The 24,682-nt window shown below is 37.3% G+C and overlaps 1 protein-coding gene across 3 annotated transcripts in view; it reads left to right on the forward strand.

The window, feature by feature from the left end:
- The window catches only part of LOC131052880 (protein BUNDLE SHEATH DEFECTIVE 2, chloroplastic), a 167,578-nt gene that overhangs the window by 62,519 nt on the left and 80,377 nt on the right, over window positions 1–24,682 (forward strand). For all 3 annotated transcript variants that reach the window (XR_009107520.2, XM_057987523.2, XM_057987524.2), the window contains exon 3: window positions 11,983–12,066. Coding sequence is in view for 2 of the 3 variants with exons in the window: in XM_057987523.2 (XP_057843506.1) it covers window positions 11,983–12,066 (84 nt within the window). In the remaining variant the exon portion in view is untranslated. The remainder of the gene's footprint in view (window positions 1–11,982; window positions 12,067–24,682) is intronic.

Here is a 24,682-nt window from a genome sequence, read left to right on the forward strand (position 1 = left end):
GCCTAGTTCGCTCCTGTCCCTCAGGAAGGGACCAGAGCGATTTTTGATATAATTGCTTTTCTTGCAAAGTTGCAAATGATGTCGAGGCATGGACGAATAGAGTAGAGCATGACAAATCCATTGAATATAAATTTGGAAGGAGACAAAGTGAAATGAAGGCCACAAGAGCAAGTTCGCTCCTGTCCCTCTCCAAGGGACCAGGGCGATACAATGATTGTATTGCTTCTTGTTCATGTTTAAACTTTAAACCGATCCAAGTCAAGACGAAGGGTGGCGAAGACATTTTAGGGCATTTCCATCAAGCGCAAGGTTGTAAAGGTCATCACATGGAAGGAATGTGCACTCTAAGACCCATATCGCTCCTGTCCCTCTCCAAGGGACCAGAGCGATATTTCCATTAAGGCATCGATTTCAAAGGACAAGCAAATATTAAGCTACCAAGAGGACTTAAAGGACGTCATTTCACGCAATGAAGATAATTGCAAGTTGGTAAAAACAAGAACAAGCTTGCAATGATGAACTTCGCTCCTGTCCCTCTCCAAGGGACCAGAGCGATTTGCTTTGGATTCCTTGTTTTGGTTCCAGTTCAAACTAAGTCAAGACGTCCTAAGATTGCATATGGTCCAAGGCATCGTTTGAAGATAATTCGCAAGGGTTTTGAACGTCCAAACATCGCCAAATAATGTAAAGGCCCCATATCGCTCCTGTCCTTTGGACAAGGACCAAGGCGATACTATCAAAACACTCACGTTCCTTCAAAGATCAAGGCGAAGCGAGGTTAGGAAGTGCGAAGGACGACGTTTGAAGGACATTGCAAAGGAGATCGAAGTTTAAAAGTCGCCAGGATCAAGGAGAAATAATGGATCGCTCCTGTCCCTCTCCAAGGGACAAGGGCGATGGTCCCTTTAATACGTCCAAACACATAATGAAGACAAATGGAATAAGCGCGAAAGGAATGAGCATAGACGTTATTCGCCTTACAATGGAAGTTCGAAGGTCAAAAGATACAAGATGAACGTGAAGACATGGAGATCGCTCCTGTCCCTCTCCAAGGGACAAGGGCGATGTTAGGCAAAACACATGATATTCTTTGAAAATCACGTTAAGACAAGGACACACAAGGTTTTAAATGGCATTTGGAAGATGATACAAGGGAAGGATCGTACCAAAATGGAGAATTTCAAGCAAAAACCTTAGGATCGCTCCTGTCCCTCTCCAAGGGACCAGGGCGATAATGGTCATGAGATGCACTTGCTCGCACAGGAATAAAATTCAAATTTGAAGGACCCAACAAACATCGCAAAATCAACATGGAGATGAAGGAGTTGAACGTTGAAAACGCAAGAATCATGCCAAAGATGGTGAATCGCTCCTGTCCCTCTCCAAGGGACCAGAGCGATGAGGTACGTCCCTTTATTTTCATATTTTTGGCGCCAAATTAAACAATTCAAATTTCCTTAAATGCTAAATCGATTTAAAAATTGAAAATTCTATTTAAATTGGCATTTAATATGGCGTTAAACATTTATTAATTATTTTGCCTTTATTAAAATCGAAATTTGCAAATTAAAAAAAAACGCAAGGCATTAATAATTAATTATTTAATTAATAAAAAATCGATTTCAAGCGCTCATTTAAGGAGGTCGGCCTTCTTATTTTATTGCAAATCATTTAAAATTATTTTTAAAAGTGTTTTTTTAATCTCCAAGTCGGCCAAAGGGGTGAAGGATGAGAGCGCTATATAAAGGGGGGGTAAAAACTATCATTTCTACATCATTATTTTACCTCTCTACATGCGAATTAAGGAAGACGAAGGAAAGTGTTAAGTGTGTTCAAAGATAGTGCGAATATTATCCAAGGTGGTGCGAGTTTCATTCATCCAAAGGTGGCGCTTCGATCCAAAGGGTGGCGCTTTATCCAAACCATAAGTGATGCGAAGTATATCATCAAGTATAGAGTGCGAATTGCGTTGAAGACCAAAGGTGGTGCGAACTTGAGGATACATTGAGGCGAATTTGCTAAGGACTTGGAGATTTGTTTATGCGAACTTGAAGATCCATTTGAGACCACGTCCAAGGCGATAATTGAAGATCACATTCTCTCCAGAGGTGGCGAAGTCAATTTTGAGGAGATCATATTGAAGATTATCTTATACCTCAAATTTTGCCTAGGCAAATTTTGTTTTTGCATTCTAGAGTTAGCTCTCTATCGAGGTATGGCGATTTATTATTATTGTTTTATTCATTCATCGTCATATTTCAAACTTTGAAATTTTGAATTTTGAATCTCTTGGCTCAATCGTTGTATTTTAGGAAATGATAACTCTAGAGACTTATCATGAGGTTTCCTAAAATTTATCTCTCTTATTTACGTTATTTATTGCAAAATCTATTTCTTATAATGAAATGTTGTGTAGGTATGGCGACCCCAAAGGCGGGAGCATCCACCAGTCGCTCGGCTCTCATGAAAGAAGATCAGAAGACCGAAGAAGTGGAGACCAAGATCGTGTCAAAGTGGAGCAACATTGGAGATACAAACTTGGGGAACTTTAGCACGAAGAAGTTCCGAGAGGTCCCTTACATCGGCAAGCCATCACCTGTCGCCCAGAGAATAATAGAGAGTGGCATCATTAAGGCGGCTGGCTTTCCTCCAGCTATTCAGTTCCACGAATTGATGCTCGAGTGTGCCCGTCATTACAATCCACAGTCCAGGACAATTGTGTCCAACGAGGGAAACACTTTGGCGTACCTTTCAGAGGAAGCTATAAGTGAAGCCTTCCATCTTCCAGAGCATAGGGACATGATATACAAGAGCATTGAAGGAGCCAGATCAGTGTACGATGATGATCCAGATGCTTGCCTAAGCATAATCAACAAGAACTGGCTACTCAAGAGTCGTCCCCGTCTGAGCAAAGTACCGAACACACCACACAGGATTGATTTCCAGGAGGAGTACAGAGATTTGATTACCATGCTCAACAGAGTTACAGGAGCACCTCATGCCTTCTATTTTGAGAAATGGATGTTTTATTTCATCCAGGTGATTGTTCAAGGAAAGGGTACAATACATTGGGCTAGGATAATTAGCCATTGCTTGGACGTACAGTTGAGAAGACTCAGGGCTACTAAGTCCTTCCACATGAGTTCATACGTCATCTATGCCTTAATCAGGAGCGTTGAGTACACAGGACTACCTCACAGAGGAGTGATTGGAAGAGGACCCGGCGAGGTCAGAGTTTGTGAATCCTATACCTACTTGCATCATCCACCAGGGAAGAACTACAAGTTAATCAATGATACTTTCACGATGAACATCACAAGGACGTTGCAAGGAGGGATTCACAACAGATTATCTCAGGATGCCCAGGAGTTCATCAAGAGGTACGGTGCTTGGTTCATTCAGTTTCCCAAGTTCACTTACATTAGAGTGCATGGATGTCCTTTACCTCCATACATGTTGCCGAGGTACCCGACAGACAGAATTGTGTTACTTGAAGTAACAAGGCAGTTGGCAGCATATGTGAAGGCATTCAGACACAGACATCAGAATGGAGTTCAGGTACCTATTATTTTGGGTAATTCAGTTGAGGTATGTCCTAATGTCTTAGCCATGGATGACGCAGAGAAGGAGTTAGCCTTGTATCCTTTTTCATCTTTTGCTTGGAGGAATAGTTTTGATCCACATGGACATTTAGAGGAGACGGTCGGTAGAAGATTTAGACATGAGTACCAAATTGAGGATTTTATGATGAATCTCCTAGATGATCTTGAAGTGAAACGTAAGATACATTCTAGATTGCCTTTGGATTTCATCAGGAAATCTAAGATTTACAGAGTGGCCGACCAAGCTCAGGACAACGACAGGCACATCCAATCCTCATATGATAGAGAAAGTAAAACAATTAGTTTGAATTGGAATGAGCCCGAGGCCGTGGATTTAGATGTCTTGTACTCGCAGATGGGTAGACGTTCAGCATCAGAAGTTGAGAGAACAGGGCATAGCCATGTCTTTTACTTTGGAAGAGAAACCAGCCGAAGGTGGAGCCAGTGTTAGTGAAGGCAATCCTAATCCTAGGAATTTAGGGGAAGGTAACCTTCGATGTGCCAGTGAGGGCAATCTCCATTCGAGAGGATCGAAGAGAAAAGAAAGATCAGAAAAGAAAGAGCCTTCCAAGAAGAAGCAAGGTGCCAACAAAGATCAAACACCAGGTACTTCTTCCAGACCAGAAGATAGAACAGTTCGAGTGGAAGAATCCATGGAATCGATGGTACAGAATGATAGACAGGAGGAAGGACAGGCACAGCATGTTTCATCCGATGGATCTCTCCAAGACTATGATTTAGATAATGATAATGAAGTAACATCTCCTCCCAGACAAGAAGAAATAGTACACAAAGAAATTCAAGTTCAAGAGACAAGATCAAATATCCCAGATTGGTTGAAGGAAAGATTGACTAAGGTGATCGTAATAGAGGACGAGGACAGTGCAATTGATTTAGAGAGTCTTGTTGGACGTTCACATATGACAACAGAGAAGAAGAAGGCTACAAAGATGTCCAAGATGATTCGAGATGAGACTGGATCTAGAAAACTGCAGATAGCTACACCGGCAGCAGACAAATATGAAGGTGAGATCCTAGCAGAAGACTACCATATACAGACTATTGAGTTAGGACCATCCACAGCAGAGAAGACTTTAGATGACGCCACCGACACATTTGAGGCATTGAAGGACAAGCTTAGAGAAGAAGTGGAAAAGAATAGAAAGCTTGAGAGAGAGGTCGGTGCATGGAGGACGTATTTCAGTCACATCAATGAACCTTTGGGACGTCAGGATCCAGTTAGATCACCATTGCAGGCATTACCCCTTCAATCAATCAATGAAGCAGAAAGATTCAGGAACCTGGTCCAGCGTACATGTGGTTGGATGGATAGATCTCACACGGTGGCCATTGAGTTTGTTACAAGGATGTCGAAGATCACCCACCAGGCTATCCAAGTTCTTGAGATTATTCACAGATTGATGGCAACAGTTGCTGCATTTGCCCATACCAAGGACGTTGTCATCCCTGTCTTGAAAGTTATAAGACACACATCCAGAAGAATTTTAGCACAAGAGAGGATCTTAGAAGGTGATTCTCACAGTTTGTTTCAGTGGTCAACCTTACTCCATATAAAGAGTGTTCTCTTTGAGGACATCAGTGTTAGATGTGGTCAAGTTGAGGAGGTGATCAATCCGATCCAGGACAGAGTATTTGAGGTACTTCGTACCATTCTTGGCAGAAGGATCGAGGTCGAGACAGATGTGGATTTACAAGAATTTGAGGATAGAATCAAGATCATCTTTCGCAAGGACGCAGATGTTACAGATGAGCAGTATGATCAGATGTATGCCACCTTGCTCCTGATTGATAGAACAAAGGAACTTGAACCTACTTGGGACACAGCTCTTCTAGATGCATTTGATCAGGTTATCCACTTAGAAGAGAGTATCAAGAATCTTCCCGAGATTCCAAGCACAGAAATCGAAGGAATCGTGACAAAATTCATTGCATATGCTAAGAAAGAGAATTGGAAAGGGAATAAGATTCTAGATGAAAGGTTGTTACAGATGACATGACATCTTGTTTCTCATTGGTTGATACCTCCTAGATTTTTGTGCCAAATTTAATATTTGGCTATGTATTTAATATTGTTCAGTAAAAAGGAGGTCATTTGTAACAAACCCTAATTAGGGTTTAGGTGTCATGATCTTGTCCGTTGATTTACTTTCAATCTGGACCTTTCATTGTAACTGGGGATGCTATTTATACCCCCATTTTTCATTTCATTTGGTAATAGAAAAATAGTGAATAGGTGTGAGAGATAATAGTTGATGTAATAGAGAGATTAGAGTTAGAAGCAATTTTATTTTGTAGCAAGATTGAGTCTTGAAGAGAGAAATTCAAGCAATTGTTGTATATGATGACTTGGAAATCAATAAAATATTGAAGTTATGGTGTTTTGTTGCAAGTTTCTTGAGTTATCTTCATGGTTGTTGGATGTACTTGAATCACGCTCAATCGAAGTAGTTTGTTAATTTGAAAGACTAAGTGTGAGATTCGATATTTGGTAGGATTCGCAATCCAAACCACTAGCTTCTTGCTGATTGTAGGAACGCCTTGCGTGGTCGACTGGAAAACATTTTGAGTCCTTAACCTTCAAGCATTTTCGCATCTAGGATATGTACCTTTGTAGTAGTGTCCTTGGTCTTTGATGCATTGAACACCATTATTACCTTAGAAGATCGCACTAATTTCAATTGAGTTGTTATCTTATGGCAAAATTGAAGTTGGTTGAATCTTGCCAAATCTCATTCATGCTAAGTCGTTCATAGGGTTAGGCTAGATTAGACTTCCTTAAACCTTGTCCTTTTTCCATTTTTTGAAAGTTCCTTTTTAGTTTAGTAAAATCTTCGAGCTTTTGAATCCGTAAGACGCCTTGGAGGAAACAGCAAATCACATCATACCACTAAAAAAGCTTGTCCACACGTGGAGACCCCACTAAAAGAACCTTGGAGTCCATCTAACTGATCCTTTTTGCAGATCTTCAGCAGTTAGAGACTATTTTCTCAAGAGAGGATAAGATGCCTGTCGGTATTTTATTCTGTGTATGACTGTGTACAAAATACACGTCAACAGGTAGCATAACATGCATTGGATTCTTTGGTGAAGTGAGAACTTACTATTTTTAGTAAGTTAGGGTTTGGCTGTTTGGATGATGCTGTCAAACTGAGCTTTCCAAGCTCTTCCTTTTGGTGCGAAGATCATGATTTTTGGAGAAGTATTTCATGACTTACTATTTTTAGTAAGTGGCAGTATTGAGCGTTTCTATTTTTAGCAGTCTGAGATAGGGTCCCGATTCAACGCAGTTCTATGGTCTTCGTCGCACAACTTCATCCTTGATTTTGATGTTAATCAGTACCGAAGTTATAAGTTATTGAATTAAATATTATTTCCTTATCCTAAGGTTTAATATTTAATTATTTTATTATTGATTAATTGTGTTTTGGGTGACTTAGGGAAAAGGATAAATATATGCTACTAATATTATTATTTCCCTTAGCCAGGTGGCATTGAGAGTGATTAAAAATGTCATGTTTATATTGTTTTAATATTGCAAGTTGTTCACCTAGCAAAAGTTCGAACTTTGCCTAGGGAGTTGGGAATAAGTGGATGCCATTTTGAGGAGACATGGTTAATTAAATTCAAATGTGTTGGGCACCTTGGAGGACATGTAATTTGGGCGTATTTGTGTGCATTTGCATTTGAATTTGGTGGAGCAAGAAGTTATAAATAAGAGCCTTGGGCTCTCATTTTGGTATCTTATGAAATTGCATTGTTATGTTACCGGTTTGGTGATTGAAAATCTGAGCTTCGAAGTGTGGCTTCGTAGCTAAGTCTCAGTTTTGTACTTGGAAGATAGTACCTAGCTGTGTTCCTGTAATTCTAGTGCTGTCCGTGAGTGTTCTGCAAATTGTGGAGAGTTTTGTGTGGATTTTGGAGTGTTTCCTTGTTGCTGGTCGCGGAGTTGCTTAAACCATATTTTGCTCATACCTCTTGACCAAGTGATTGCATCGTTCTAACTTCTGGGTATCGGCTCTTTGGAAGGGTATTGGGAAGACAATCATTCTCCTATCTTGGTGTGGCTTTTGGTGGTCAACACAATTTTTGGTTGCAAATCAAAGTTTGCTGCTGTAGCGCCATTTTCAGACTTACCTTGGGATGCATGCAACACATTCGGGGCTTCCAAGTTGCGAGTTTGAGGTATTGGATTGGTTGCCTATGTTATATTAGTCATTTGCATTTTATTTGGTGTGATTCCGGTTAGTTTTGAGAAATTTATGAGTGTTTTGGTGTTTACAGTAGTGGCTGGATAGTGTGTTTTCTAGCTTGCAGAATTAGAACAGCAGTAGTGTTCAAGTGTGGTGTGATTTTGATAGTGGATTGTTTGAGATCAGCATTAAGCTTCTTATCTTATCTCATATCTCTATTTTTGTAAGATTGTTTCAGTAGTACTGATCAATCATTCTTGTTGTTCTTATTTGTAATTCCCACTGCATAAGTGGAAGAGGCTGGCTTAGCCGCCTTCTTGCTTTGTAATTCAGTTTATGTACTCAGTCCTCCCATTGAATAAGTGGTCGAGTGATAAGTTTTATGCAATTGTCCTTCCGCTGAAATATGCGGTAGAGTGATAGCTTAATGTAATGTCCTCCCGCTGAAATATGCGGTAGAGTGATTGGGTTTCAGTGTCTTGTTATTTCCCTTGGCTGGTTTACCGCCAAGAGTTCAGTTTCTATCCTGCTGGATAAGCAGAAGGGGCTGGCTTGCCGCCCGTGGATTGTAATTTCAGTTTGATTTATGGTGCTAACGATCCTCGGAACACCGTATGCTCTCACCCTCCCAGATTGGGCTCTTGGTGAACAAAAGGTGGAAGGGTTCCCTTTCAGCAGTTTGGATTATTTCTCTAACCTTAACGGGTTATGGTGTTTGCTTGTAACTCTTATTGCTAAAAACAAAAAGAAAATTTAAGGGGAATACTACAACTATATAAGGCTCAAACCTCTCATAGGTGAAGTTTAATAGTTATTAGTCGATCAATAGATCATAGCCAGATAGTTAGAGTCGAGTAGGAGAAAAGGAGATTGTTGCTAGGACTTTGTTGCAAGAAGCATATTATTTTCATTGAAGATATGGTGAATTTCATGTGTTCATTCAATATTTTGCATGGTCTCTACTTCTCATTTGTTTTAATGTTGATTAGATGGATGGAAGTTATTGTGGAGGATTCATGGTGAAACTCTAAAGTTCATACCATTTACAATTTGTTGATTATAAGTTGTAGTGTATGGTTGGCCTGAACTCTTCATGAGCTTAACTTCGATTGCTATTCACTCATTGATATGCATTGCATTGATGGTGTCTATGTCGTTGGTAGTAATTTAAACATCATTTTTCTCTCCTTAGAAGATCACACTAAACTTTGTGGAGTTGTTGCTTTGAATGGCAAAGCAAAGTCTAGTTGAATTTCACTAAGTCATTCACAGTTTCTTACATTCTTAGGATTAGATTAGCTTTCTAAACCCTCATCCTTTTATCCTTTTTTTTAAGTAAGTAAACTTCCACATTCCATCTCCGTTCAAGTATAAACGTAAGTTCCCTTGTGATTCCATCAAAATCACATCATAATCATTGAGTCTATCCACAATATAAAGTCAAGACCTGACTATCGGAACCTTGGAGTCATCTCGTTTGATCACATAGTTTAGCATCCAAGAGGTCTTTGTTCAAGAGAGGATATAATACTTAGTATATTATTCTTTGTCGCACAGTGTCATAAAAAACACATCAATAGTACTCTTAACCAACACTTAGGCATTTTCATTGAAATTTGACAATTTGATAAGAACAATATGAAACTCATCTCTCGCAATAGTTAGGAGACCAAAATTACTGCCGAACTAATCACAACTAAGCGAAATTAAGCTAGCAAGCGACAAAAAGGCATGTGTGTTCACAACACAACAAGTTCAAGTCATTGATGGTTTCTAATGTGCTCATGTAGATTCAAGTTTGGGCCAACAAAGTAGCCTAGAAAGTTTAAGACCTTTGGGCTCTTGTTGATCATTGATGCCCTATGCACCATTGTTAGGTTCTAACTTTTTTCCCCTTAGCCACCAAAGAGTGTCTTGTGCTTCGTTAGTTGTGCAAGTGTTTGGATGGTCTTTTCTTGTTGGCTGCTAGAAGGGATAGGACCCCTCCCATGCCTCCACCCTTGCCTTTGCCCTTGGCCCCTCAAGTGGCTAGGACAAGTTTCCTCACTTGGCTCCGACCATTTTGCCACCAAGGAGTTCTTAGATTTAGATTGGGATTTGCAATTGCAAGAAGGCCTTTGAGTAGGGAGAGGACATTGCTCTCACTAGTTGGGAATTCTATGGATGATGGCAGGACTTGTGTGATGGAAGGTAGGGTAACCCTAATGGCTGTTGTTGAGGTTGTTTCACTTTTGGAGCCGCATGATACTTTGTTTCCCAGCTTTGCTGTTTTGTTCATCTTTGGGACACGATGCCATTTTATCTGCAATTTTTTGAGGATAGGCTGTATCTGTTTTCCTGCATTAATATATATGGATCTATTTCATCAAAGAGAAAAAGTCAATTTCCAATTGCCACTTACTTCCTGTTATCATCTGTTACAATTGGGCTTTGCCTCTTACTTACATGTGTTGGGGGTGTTATTTTGTTGACTAAGGAATCCCTACTCTTTGATAAGTGGGAAAGACATTATGTCTCAGCCATTTTGGATTGTACCTTTGTGTTCATGTATGGCTGCCATTTTGTGGGTCTTTGTATGGCAGGACTGCTGGTGTCATGTGCACAAGAGTCATTGTCACATTCACAATTGCCTCTTATGGAAGATTGCTGCTGTCACATGCTCAAACTCTCACTTGCAAAGGCATGACTGCCAAGGAGGTCGAGTCACTTTACAGGCAGTTCATCCTATTACCTGAAAACTCACATATTATTCATGTTTTTTGGCAGGGTGTTTGTTTGCTGATCCTATATGGATCAGTTTACCTAAAATCATAACAGATAGATACATATGCACATTCATTTGATCTATATTTGAAAACATTAATAGATCAACATATTGAAATGATGTTGAAATATATATTTTTAATTTGGAGAAACACATTTTATATAGGAAAGAACATTATAGTTTCATCAGATAGACAAGGGGATTACATGGAAAGTATCACCCTATAAAAGCTAGAAATTTCAAGATCCGAGCCTTGTGCCTGAAGAGGCCAAGATTTGAGATTTTCATTAAAAAATCGAGCTTAGCTTTTACAAGCGTGGGCAAGTTCTGTGGGAAAATTCTCAACTCCCTTAAGCTTATGGATATATTACCTCATAAAAAGTAGCTTTACCTCTTGTCTTCCATAAGAAATCAGTGACAAATAGTCAAATTGTATTACCATGGAGTTTTGCAGATATTTCTAATCATCCAGGTGTCCCAAGGGGGACTTGCCAAGAAAAGACCTGCCAAGAAAAGAGGGTGATGAAATCATATTTAAATTTGGTCTAACAATGGTGAAAAATCCCTGGCAGAATTACACTTCTACAAGACATGACCAACTCATCTCTCCCACAGACTGCATAAAAATCTGTCATATACCAAACTAAACTTGTGCAGTCTTGATTTGATTACCAGGCCATGGTTATGCATTAGTCATCCCGAGACTGTAATTGCAAAAAGCTCTAACTTTTCAAATAATTTGGCAGATATTGCAAGATTGTTTGCACCTTTAGTTTTATCTTGGAAGAAGCCGATAAAGTCTTGCTTATTTCTTCTAAAACAGGATGATACAGTTCAAAACATCAATTTCTAAATTGACAGGGTTTTCCTTTTGGTATTTACATCCTTTATTTGAGGATCTCTGCAAATTGAATTCAAATTGGATGTTATATCATCTGTTTTCATCTCTATATAGTTATTTATATCCCAACTGTCCTCTTTCCAATTCTGAATAAAAACGAACCCAAAATATTTTATCTTTGATAAACATTTCTTGTAACTTTACTATATGGCACATAGCTTGTTATTCCTATACAGTTACAGTTTATCTTGTCTTAAGTTTTCTCTGTGTCTGTTTCTCGTGTTAACAGTTTTTGTTCAGAGCTGGAAATTTGTGTCCAAGTAATTTCATTGCTGTTGTTTAGATCTTTATATCTTCTCAAAATTCCAACTTTCGGCAATGCTTCGGATCATTGCTTGCTAAATACAGAATTGCAAATTCTTGTGTGCTTTTGCATTTTTTTTGCTTGTCCTCTAAATTTAACATGATCATTTACATATAAGCTACATTTTGTCCTTAAATTATCAGAGAGAGAGAGAGAGGGAGAGAGAGAAGTAACTTGTTGCAGTTTGGTTGGGTGAACAGGTGGCACAAAATGCGTATTCTGCAAAGATGGAAAAATGAAAGTAGAAACAGGGTTGGTTGATTGTCGCGTTTGTAAAGGTGCAGGTATATTTACATTTCTTTGCCAATGTGATTTATGATGTTTATGGGTAAATTATGAATTTTTCCATTAATAATTTAGACTTCCTTTTCTTCCATTATATCTTTGAATTTATAATTGTACTAGGGTAACCTTTTCTCTTTTGAATATATTGAATGTCTAGGCTTTCTACTTTATGATACACTGAATTCAATGTAGGATTTTCTTAATAGATGTCAGATTAACATAGTGAATTAAAATCCCTCTGCACTGTCTCTACATACTGAAGGTCTTAATGATTTCTCTTTGGAAAAGGACAATTTTAATTCAAGAGAAGTACAAAATATTTCAAGTCTAATGGCTACCAAGAATAATGACACAAACTACTGTGTTTAAGGCAACAAAATAAAACCTTTTCTGATAAAGCATGTAGAGGATTCCATGGACAATTCTTTGAATATAACACAACTGAAATTAGTTTCCACAAAATAAATTAATAATTAAGCTATAATTATACTAATTAGTAATATTCTAAGCTGAAGTATATTCATATTAACAATGAACATACATAAAGCATAGCAGCAGTCAATGCCTCATTTAAGGGAACACAAGCTAGATTAAAACATATAGCTAAGATGAAATTGCATGTTTGTTAACCTAAATGAGAACACTGTTTTAAAAGTCAACAACTTCCTTGTATGGGTCTGTTTAGATAAAATTACACACACATACACAAGGCTGTAAGTTATTACGCTGTTCTGTTTGTTTAACTTGTTGCGAATATTTTTCTTGTTTGGTTGTGTATATTTGACACCCTGACAATGAGTCTGCTTTCCATAGAACAAGGGTTTAGCATATGAAGTATTTCAAGCATGAAGCTGATTAATGATGTTAGTGTTTAAAGATCTGCTGAGCATGAAGTGCCTTTGAGGTTCATCCTACAGTCATTGATGAATTTGAGATTTTGAGCAGATGGAAGCTAAGAGGAATTCCGGTCTGCATGGTTACTTCAAGTTTGGTAGGAGGGTTGGGTGACAATGCTTCTAACGGTGCTTAGGTTTTGACTCTGGCATGATAGTGTGCAATACTATTCAACTAGAACATGGTGATCTTGTATTTTGAGGATTGGCAAAAGGATGATAGGTGTATTTGAATCACCATTGTATCAAGGAAAAAGCAAATTAAAGTAAATAAGAAGAATTGATTGAGATTGCCACTTTTGCTAATGGCACATTAAAGGTGTTGGGTTGATTGGGTCATTGTTGGGGAACTACAGGCAGGGCACATGTCATACCTGTTGATGTGTGTTTTTGACACTCGCCAACATAGAATAAAATATGTAATGTCCCCAACTCCGCAATCTAAAGAGACATATAAACAGTGGATTTCAACAATTTATTTTGAGTATGAATAATTTATTTATAGTGTAATTAGCCAAATTCGTTTAAAGTCACTTATTATCAATAAATCAATTCCCATATTTAATTCCTAAGGAGATTGAGAGGATTAGCTACCATAGGATGCCCGTAGCGCTTATCAGGCCCAAGGGCGGTACACTCCCCCTTGGCCCTACTGTCAGAAGCCCTTTGTCAACTGCAGTGGGTGGCCTACCTGGCAGAGGCCTAGTTCCTGCTATCCCTGTTGCCTAATTCCTCATCTACCTCACTGGGTTTGGATATGCAATTGCTTTATTCATAATCTTGGTAGTAACTCATATCATACCTATTAGCCCTTAATTGCATAATGTTGTTTATTCCTTAAATAGGAGTTGTAGGTTTATTTGCTAATTGATTGTATATAGAGGTTCATTCATATACTTGAATACCCTTATGGTTTATATATATATATATATATTAATATTAATATTATGTAATCATAGTAATTCCCATTGTATTATCCTCAATTTATATATGGTTGTAATCTGACTACATCTATATATACAAAATGCCTAATTTAATGTCTATATGTATTCATACATTTGTTTAGTATTTAATTTCCTATCTTTTTATGCCTGAGTTTCCTTTTATTTATTAAATTCTACTGCAGAATGAATATTTAGCGGGTCATAGTTCTTACCTGGTTCTTTTGCTGTTATCCCGCGCTAACTCCTCGTCCGTCTCTCTGTGCCCTTCCTCCCTTTCGGCTCGCATCCTTATACTTGTGGGGGAGGCGCTTGGAGTGGATACCTCCATGGGACGTGACTGCTTGTGGTGAGCGGTGGTGACTGCTCCCTGTTCCAGCCGCTACCCTCCTGGACGCCTTTGTTAATAGACGCCGCCATTTCCATGATGCGCCCCTCTTTAGTATACGTTTTAATCATAAACTTGTTAATATAATTACTTTTAGATTATGTGCGATAGAATTCCATTTATATCGTATGGTGCTTTAGGAGATTATTTCCATAATACTTTATAAAGTATTCCTTGGGTGATTGAAATTTAATATCGTAGTTTTATGTTTGTTTAATTATATATTATATGATAAATATAATGTTATATTAATATGATAATTTATTTTGTTTTGCGTTGTATGATTGTTATATTATATTATGTGTTAATATATTATGATAAAGCTCATTTAATATTTAACATTAATTAATTAAAAATATGATCAATATATATATTAAAAAAATAAGGAGTCATCACTAATTAGGTTACAATAATATTGAAAAATGGAAATGTTTTATTACAAAAAATGTGGGATCATGACAAAATACCAAGTATTTTTTCCTCTCTTGAACAAGGAAACCTCAAATGCTAAACAATGTAATCAAATAAGGCAACCCCAAGGTTTACAATTCAAACAATGCGACTTTACAATTGATAGACTCAGTGATTGATGTGATTTTGCTGTTTACACAAAGGGACTTATGCTTACTGGAACTAGAATACTTAACCTACTTGAACTTAAAATAAAAGACAAAAGGGATAAGGGTTACAAATTTTTTATCTAAAACCTGAGGACAATGATGATAATAGATAGTGCTTTGTTAGATGAATCCCACATTTCAAGCTTTGCTTCGCCATGAGAAAACAACTACACAAACTGATGCAATCTCCACAGGTAATGAAGGATTTTTCATATTGTAAAACATTCATCCAAATACCCAATACTAGCGCAATCCAAATGAATATCCACAATCGAACTGGTGTTAAATTAGGTTCAGGCTAATCATACACTACAATTTGCAATCAACAAACTACAAATGGTACGAACCAAAGAAATCATCAAATATCTCCACATATATCCACCAAAATCAATGAACTTTAATTGAATATTCGAAAAGTAGAAACCATGCAAAATGTTGAAACAACACACAAAGATCCACCATATCTTCAATGAAAATTATGTATTTACTCCAGCATAGCCTTGGCAACAATTTTTGATCTCCTCCTCCTACTACTTCTACTCCTTCTAACTATGAACTTTGAATCTTTTACAAATGAAAAAAGGGAGCCTAGATTGATTCTAAATCAATGGCCAAGATAATTCAAAGAAACCCTAAAGTGAGGTAGTTACAACTATCACCTCCTTGCATTTAATATCCTCCAATGAGAAATTTACAAGTTCTTGAATGTATGTTCTTTTGAGGAAAAGTGGTGCAGGAGCACCTCCAATTTTCAATTTCAGGTCAAAGATGCAGAAACTTTCATAGGACATTAAGACAAATCAGAAGAATAACATGTGCGATCAAAGTCATATTGTGGTTTTCAAACAGTGCCATGTCTTGTTCTATTTGTAAGGTCTTCAAAGGCTCATTTTGTGTTTTCAATGTCCTTCAAGAGACTAGAAACTTAATTGTAATGTCCAAGTCTCAAAGAATGTTCATGAAGTCTAGGAAGTAGGAGTGTTTGGGAACCTTTTAAGGTTTTTAAAGTTAAATAATTCAGATTTTCAAAGTGAAACGGTTATGTAGTCTTTTTGCAGTGAAATACCTTTTAAAAGATCTTTAAATATTGTAAACGGATGTAACCAACAAAAAATGGGGTTGAAACAGTTGTAACCGGGATTAATGTATGCGAAGGGAACTCAGTGTACACAGATGTTCTCGGATACACAGTTTGGCGAACAGTTAATAAAGAAAGACCATCAAGTTTGAATAGGCCCAGATCTTTTATATTGATTTTGGAATGATCGACTGATGTTCTGAAATGTATTGAGCTTCCTTGATCATTATTTTGTTTGGGGGTTGAACTTTATTATTAATTTGAATTCTCTGTTGTGCCGTTTATAGTAACAGTAGTTTTTTTTATTTGCCGTTGTTGAGTTTACAGCAGAGTTTTAGAAGATGAAAGTCATCCCATGAATATGTTAAGGCCTTATATTCATGGGAGACGTTTTCTAACATGTAAAATATATCACTGACTATGCATGTGCAGTTTGGAGAAGTTTAGGTGATCACCGTTGATAAACAGGGGAAGATGCCGATGAGTGAAGGTATCGAAAGAACAGAACAATTTGTTTATGAATCGGGTGTGCTGGGTATCGGGTTTTAACAAATTCTTGTTGTTGAATACATGTTGAAGTGTTGAGCATCGGGTTTCACCGTTAAGTGAATGATATCGGGTTTATTGGAGGGAATTCATAATATTGTTGGAATCGAGTTTATACACTTGCCCTGGTTCATGAGTTATCTGCTGTGATGAACGTATGTTTATGAGTATCAATTCATAGTTTAATGTATGGTGTGAATTCCACAAATAATTCTGAAACTATATTCTGGTGACAGACCGTGGGTAGTAATGGTGTCTTTGTAAACGTTATTCGCAGTCAATAATTTCATTGGAAAAAGATTGATGTTTTAGCAGTCGCTTTGAAAGAATAGTGATTTGGGGTATCGATTTGAAACTCTCACAGATTTGTTTAACCGTTTGTGGAAAACATTTAAAGAAATCTTGTTTGGATAAATTACATTGCCGATTGATCCTATAACAGTGCCAAAAGTTCAATACATGAATATCTAAACAGGGAAATGGGTGTATTCTGTTCCTAAGAAAATACAAAATCAATGTTATGAACCAGTATCAGTCTCAGAAACTGATTTCACGATAAAAGGAACGAACTCTGTTTTGGGTCTGACCGAGAGCAGATAAGAGACTAAAAACTTTCCAAAAGTTTATTGATTGAACTTGGCTCAATTTGTTAGAATGGCTTCTATTGATCGTATTCTGTTGTTATGCACTACAATACTATGATTATAGAAGAGTCTTTTCTGTTTTAGAAAATTGATCAGATTTCAAGAACCGACTTCAAGCTTGGTGTCATTAATGCATTGAGTAAACATCAAATAACATAAAGGTGATTGGGTCTATCAAGTTTCAGTTGTCAAAGCTCTGCATCAAAAAGAACCAATGATAATTAACATATAGCCTCAATGGCACAAACTACAAGGAGTAGATAATGACTTTTTCTAGCAGACCCATATAAATCATAGCTACTCCTAGAGGATGAATAAAACCAAAAAATAAAAATCATAAAGTCATACACATGATTTCCACCATAGCTACTCCCAGAGGGTGGATCAAAGGATTTCACCTCGAACTTCTCTTGCAGAGAGGAACTCATTAACCAAGGGATTTCACCTTGAACTTCTCTCGCAGAGAAGAACTCATTGAGCACAGGCAATGTATCACTGAAGCTGAGACTCTCTCTCAGCAAGAGCATCATTCTCCATCATACCAAGCTTTTCTCGGAAGTAACAAAACTTCACTCTCGAAAGTGGCTTGGTGAGAATGTTTGCAGTTTGCTCCTCTATAGAAATGTACTTGAGTTCAATTGCTTTTCGCTGAACCATATCTCTCAAGTAATGATATTTAATTTCCACATGTTTGCTTCTATCATGAAATACTGGATTAACTGAAAGCTTCACACAACTTTGATTATCACACATAGTCACAGTAGGTTCCAAAGGCTGTCCAAACAAGCCTGCAAGTAATTTCCGAAGCCACACAGCTTCTCTTGCAGCCACACAAGCTGCAACATATTCTTCTTCAGCTATACTTTGTGCAACACAAGATTGTTTCCTACTGCACTAGGAAATCATAGCGGAACCTAGGCTAAAACAACAACCTGAAGTGCTTTTTCTGTCATGCACACAACCTGCCCAATCTGAATCAGAAAACCCTTGCAAGTTAAGCTCTACACACGAAGAAAATTTTAAGCCAAGTCCAATTGTACCACGTACATATCTCAATATATGTTTGGCTGCCACAAGGTGAATATGCCTTGGTTCACACATGAATTCACTCCAGGTATTAATTGCATAGCATATATCAGGCCTTGTGTTAACCAAGTACATTAAAGAGCCAATTAATTGTCTATACATAGTCGGCTCAATTAAATATGAAGTAGCCATCATGTAATTTCTTCAGATTTACTTCCATAGGAGTCATCATAGATTCACACTCTAACATGTCAAATCTTTTCAAAATATCAACGACATATTTACCTTGACTCAATATGATTTCATTTGGTCTTTGCCATACCTCAAGTCCAAGGAAATAATGTCACAAACCAAGATCTTTCATTTCAAATTCTGAAGCTAAATCCTTCTTACATTTGTCAATAAGATCCTCAAGTCCAAGGAAATAATGTCACAAACCAAGATCTTTCATTTCAAATTCTAAAGGTAAATCCTTCTTACATTTGTCAATAAGATCATCATTATCAATGAGGAATAAATCATCAACATATAGTACTAAAATTAGCACCTTATCATCACATATCTTGAAGTATAAGTATGGATTAGTGTCACGCTTTAGAAAACCCAAGCTCAAAAGATAGTGGTCTATCCTTTCATACTAGGCACGAGGGGCTTGTTTAAGACCATATAAGGCCTTTTTCAGCTTGCATACATGAGAGTTTCTATTGTGAATAATAAAGCCCTCTGGCTGCTCAATGTAAACCTCCTCTTCAATTTTACCATTCAAGAAGGCTGTTTTCACATCCATTTGATGGAGTTTCCAACCCTTAACAGCTGCAACAACTATGATAGTCCTGATAGAAGTGTAACGTGTTACAGGTGCAAAGGTTTCTTCGAAATCTATGCCTTCCTTTTGGGAAAAACCTCTAGCTACAAATCTGGCCTTGTACTTTTCTATACTCCCATCAGTTGCATGTTTGATTTTGAACAGCCACTTAGAAGAAACCACTGATTTGATTTTAGGCCTTGGAACAATGTCCCATACATCATTTTTCATAATAGATTGATATTCCTCTATCATGGCATCCTTCCACACTTGCTGATTTAAAGCCTCTTCAACATATGAAGGCTCGGATGCTAAGATATGAATCATCAAAGATACATAGCCAACAAACTTGTGAGGTCTTTTACTTTCTCTGAAAGTACCACGAGGGGCTACATATTTTTCAGCATCTTCCATAATGTGTCTAGCCCACAAAGGTCTTTTCTTATTAGCTGAACTATTATTGGGACCTGCTGATGTAACTATAGAGTCAACTGGATCAATTTGATCAGTTGAATCAACAGGATCTTCTAAATCTGTAAACTCCCTCTCAATGTCTGAAGATGGATTCGGATCAGCTGTATCTAAATCTTGAGGATGCTCAAAATCTTCTTTATTAGATTCTATGTTAGATTGTTTGAATTTCATGCAAGCTACATCTTCATCAAAAGAAACATCCTTGCTGATCTCAATCTGTTTTTGTCTTGGAATGTAGATTCTATATGCTTTTGAAGATTCACTATAACCAACAAAGATGCCTTTCTTGCCTGAAGGTTCTAATTTAGATCTTTTCTCTTTAGGAACATGAATATAAACAGGGCATCCAAAGATTTTGAAATAACTTACATCTGGTTTGACACCTGTAAAGGCTTCTTCTGGAGTCAAGTTGTTTAGAATCTGATGAGGACTACGATTCTGAATGTGAACTGCTGTCTTGCAAGCCTTGGCCCAAAGAAATGTTTGAAGAGTTTGGTCATGAATCATAGCCTTTGCTGCTTCAACAATTGTCCTATTCTTTCTTTCAGCCACACCGTTTTGTTGAGGATTATAAGGGACACATAACTCCTTAATCCCAGCTTCAACACAAAAGTTATGAAAAACACCAGAAACATATTTTCCTCCATTATCAGATCTAAGAATTTTTATTTTCTTGCTAGATAAATGTTCAACTAGAGCTTTGAACTCTTTAAATTTGGACAACACTTCATCAGACTCTTTAGACTTAAGCAAGTAAATCTAGCACTTATGTAAAAAATCATCAATAAAGGTGACATAATACCAAAAACCACTAAGAGAAGCAACTGACATAGGTCTACATAAATCAGAATGAATTAATTCTAGAGCATTCTTTGCCCTACTTTCACTACTATGAAAGGTGCTCTTAATGTTCTTACCTAGAGCACACCCCTTGCAAACACATTCATGGTTTTGATTCAGCTTAGGAAGACCAATGACAACCTTCTCCATTGAAGACAAAGTTTTGAAATTTAAATGACCAAATCTTTTATGCCACAGCTCACTTGAACTTGAAGAATCATGAGCTAAGAGTTGAATAGGATGAGCTGAAAGCTTGTAAAGACTATCATGACGAACACCGATAACATGAGCTGATTGAATACTAGAGTTTTTCTTCCATGCAAGTACTTTTCCATTAGCAAAAGCAACATGATAACCTTTGTCTTCTAATGCAGAAATAGAAATCAGATTCCTCTTAATACAAGGAACAAATAGGACATCACTTAAATGAAGAGGAATACCAGAGTCCAGTTGAAAAGAAGTATAACCAGCACCCTTCATAGAATAGCAAGCATCATCAACAATGATAACTTGAAGATGAGAGTCTTTTTCTTTGTGCTCACGAAAACCAGTGATATTACGAGATGCTCCACTTTCTATCAACCATGTATCACTGTTAGTAGGAACATTACTAGAATGTGTAGAAATAAATAAGAATCCTTCAAAATTTTCACTTGACACTCTTTGAGGAGAAGGATTCTCAACATTTGCAGCAGCTGCTTGAGGCTTAGATTTTGATACACAATCTTTGGCAAAGTGACCAAATTTGTCACACCTAAAGCACTGAATTCTAGAAAGGTCCTTCCACTTTTTCTTGGCATCAGGGGCTGACTCAACATTCTTGTCTCTAAATATTTTGAAGTTACCTTTCTTTTCTTTCCCCTTAGATGCATGGGCAACAAGCACATGATCATCTTCATGATGAGATTTGCGACCATAACCTCTTGCATCTTGTCTGCATTCTTCCTGAATGCAATCTTTCCTCAGCCTATCAAATTCATCTCTTCCACTAATGCCTTGAATGAAGGATTCCCAGGAGATGGGAAGTCCATTCATAGCTAACATAACCAAGTCTTTACTAGCAAAAGTATCTCCAATTGCACTAAGCTGATCTTTTAACTCAGAAATCTTCATGAAATAAGAAGTAACAAATTCTCCTCTAGACATTTTCACATGCAGCAGTTGATGCCTCAGGGCTAAAGCTTTGCTGGTGTTGTTGAATTCATAAAGATCCTTTAGAGTCTGAAACATTTCCTTAGCTGAATCCAACTTAGAGATGATAGGCACCAAATGATCCTTAACAGAATCAATCAGAATTTTCTTAGCCATGGTCTGCATTCTTTCTCTATTGAACTTTCTCTGCATCAGTAGAAGGTTCTTCTACATTTTTCGAGACATAGTCAAGGAGATCATTCTCTTCTAGAGTGACTAGAATTCTAAATTTCCAAGAAGAGAAATTTGACGGACCATCTAGTCTATCTTCTACTTTCAATCCGTTCACCATAATGAATGACTTAGGCAAACAACTGAAATAATTAAAGAACTTAAAAATTCTGGTTTTGGATCGATCTTCTAGACCCGCTCTGATACCATGTTAAACTTGAACCAGAATATAGAAAATCTGAAAACAAAAAATAAAGAATGAAACACAAATACACAAGCCCTTATCTTGGGAAAACCCTCCATCTGAGGGTGAAAAACCCAGCCCACTCAATGAACTTTATTATATCTCAGAAAAGAATACAACTGATGATAGTCTCATATTACTATCAATCACAATAATATGAGTTTGATTCTCTACAAATCAATCATAAGAATGAACTCAGATGATACATCTCACACACAATCTAAAAACCTTCATATGATTGAAAACTCTGAATGCAAAAGAAACACATAATATCTCTGATCTGACAGACACAATCACACTATTTTGATGAATGAGAGAAGCCGATCATAAATCTATCGAAACTGCTAAAGAAGAGAGCACGAGACAAGGAAGAATGATTAATATAACATATCGGGATTTCCAATGAAGAGGCACATGAAGGGATAGGGAAAGGCACAGACAGTTACATCTGCACCAACAACCTCATATACACTGACAACCACATGAAGTGATAGCTACTTCACCTTCATCGATAGCCGTAGCAACATGAAGAGTCACTGACAGTCACCAATGCAAACAAGGCAAGAAAAGAACGAAAGCTAAATAACTAATACTAGAAGAAATAAATAAGGAAAATTGCATAGATGGTCTCTATCGTAGCTATATCTTCAACATATTTATTATAGATGAAATACTGATATACAATTTTTAACAAAATGAGTCGGAAACTCTTACTGTATTGTATCCAATATTGAGTCAAAGATGTGCTAGATTCGTTGAAGTGTATATCACCTTGAAAAGGGATTTTGAATGCACAACTTGTCCTCAGAAGCAACAATATGAATCTGAGTCAGCACCAAGAGTGAACCTTGTTGTTGCCAGCTATCAATTTGGCACTCCTTATGCAGTCTTTGTGCTTGCTGGTGTCGAATGACACACAACAAAGAAAATATTAATTTATGTCCTTAGTCTTGCACCAGTGCTAGTGATAATCATGCCCTAGCATCCTCCTATCCTGAAGTTGCTTCCAAGCAGCAACTCACTCACAGTCTGATGGTGGGAATGCATGGAATGGGGATGAGATTCAACCAAGATTGTCGCCCTATCTAATCGTGGTTCTCTAGGGGTTCTGTCCCAAATAAACCCAAATTCACAGTATGCATCAAGAATATAAAACCTTCGATGATCTCTTCACATCCGCCCCCCAATTATATATAGATTGCTCTTTAGGTCAGCCAAGATTAGAAAATCAACCCAATAACGAATTCCAAATCAGGTTAGCTTAAACAATTAAAACATTATTTAATAATATTCAACAATGTTGGCCCCTTAACCAAATCATTTAATATTAATATGAATTATTATTTATTTAAAAACATTGACGTTGATGAGGAAGTTTGCACTTTCTAACAACGCATAATAGAATATACTAAGTATATCCTATCCTCTCTTGAATAAGGAAATCTTATATGCCTTCAGATTGTCCAAACAAGAAAACCTCAATGTTGTAACTGTTATGTAATGTCCTCTTCTTAGCCAGAGTCAACAGATTAGGATCAGTCTATTAACAAAGTCCTTGTAGACTGATAAGGATGGGCAGAGGACACTGGACTGGTGATTTTCTCCTATTTCAGAGGGCACTTTAGAGTAAACATGGGTGGAATCAGTTGACAGATTTGTTATCTCCAAGTTGCCAGTCTAAAACTGCATTAAACCCTAGAATATCTCCTCAAAGGCAGAGATGAGTCTAGAAAGAGAGTGAGGCGCTTCCTTGCTAGACGTTCCAGGAGAGAACACAAAATTCACTCATTTTTTGGTTATTTGTAATATTATAAAATATATTAAAGGTGTCTTGGAAAGCCAAATTATTAAGTTATAATAAAGTCATTGAAAATGATAAAAGGGTGAAATTAAGTGACTTATCTTGGACGCACTTGAGGAGAGAGAAAAGATTATTAAAAGGAATTGAGTGAGATTAGATATTAAAAGTTTTAAATAATTTCAAATTAAAAGGAGTACCAAAGAGAAAAGCAAAAATTAATTTAAAAACATAAAGTGGATGTTGGGAGGAAACCCTAATTAGGGTGCATGACATTGAGGCTATTAAAAAGGCTATTTGGAACTCGTTTGGCATGTTATGCTGGATTATTTCTCTTTCTTGTCTCCTGAGAGGAGCATGGTTGAGCCCTAGGGGTTAGAGCTGCTTGTGGAGACAAAAACCTCCATTAGCAAACACACTTGCAGTTGTGGGAGATCAACCAAGATTGTGCAAGGGAAATCTCATATTAGGGGTTTCATTGGAGCTTCAAAGATTTGGAAAGATGTTATGTTACAGGAAATCTAAGTGAGGCGCTTGCTACCAACTGCTCCCTTTCTTGACAAACTAAGAATATAGAGAGTTCCAATATGCACATGGTGGGTTAGAGCTGCAGAGAAGAGGGTTTGTAGTATGCAACAAAAAAAGATTCAAAGTTTTTGAAGATGTTTGGACGTAATTCTGAGTGAACTCCATGCTTGCCTAGACGACCCCTACCTAGGCATTTTGAAGGGTTTTAAGAGGTCAAATCTGCTATGCTCAAGTTGGAAAAGAATCGGTTGTCTAAGAAGAAAGTTTTAAGAGGTTTCAGTGTTGGGGTTTTGGAGTTTCAAATGATTTATCATCAATTTTTTGAGTAACTAGCTTGCTTGGCTGGCCGTACCATTCAAGAGCAATTTTGAAATAGTAAGAGGGCAAATACATATTTTATTTAGTGTGAACTAGTGAACTACTTGTGG

This window comes from Cryptomeria japonica, chromosome 6 (assembly GCF_030272615.1).
Source record: "Cryptomeria japonica chromosome 6, Sugi_1.0, whole genome shotgun sequence".
Classification (NCBI taxonomy): domain Eukaryota; kingdom Viridiplantae; phylum Streptophyta; class Pinopsida; order Cupressales; family Cupressaceae; genus Cryptomeria; species Cryptomeria japonica.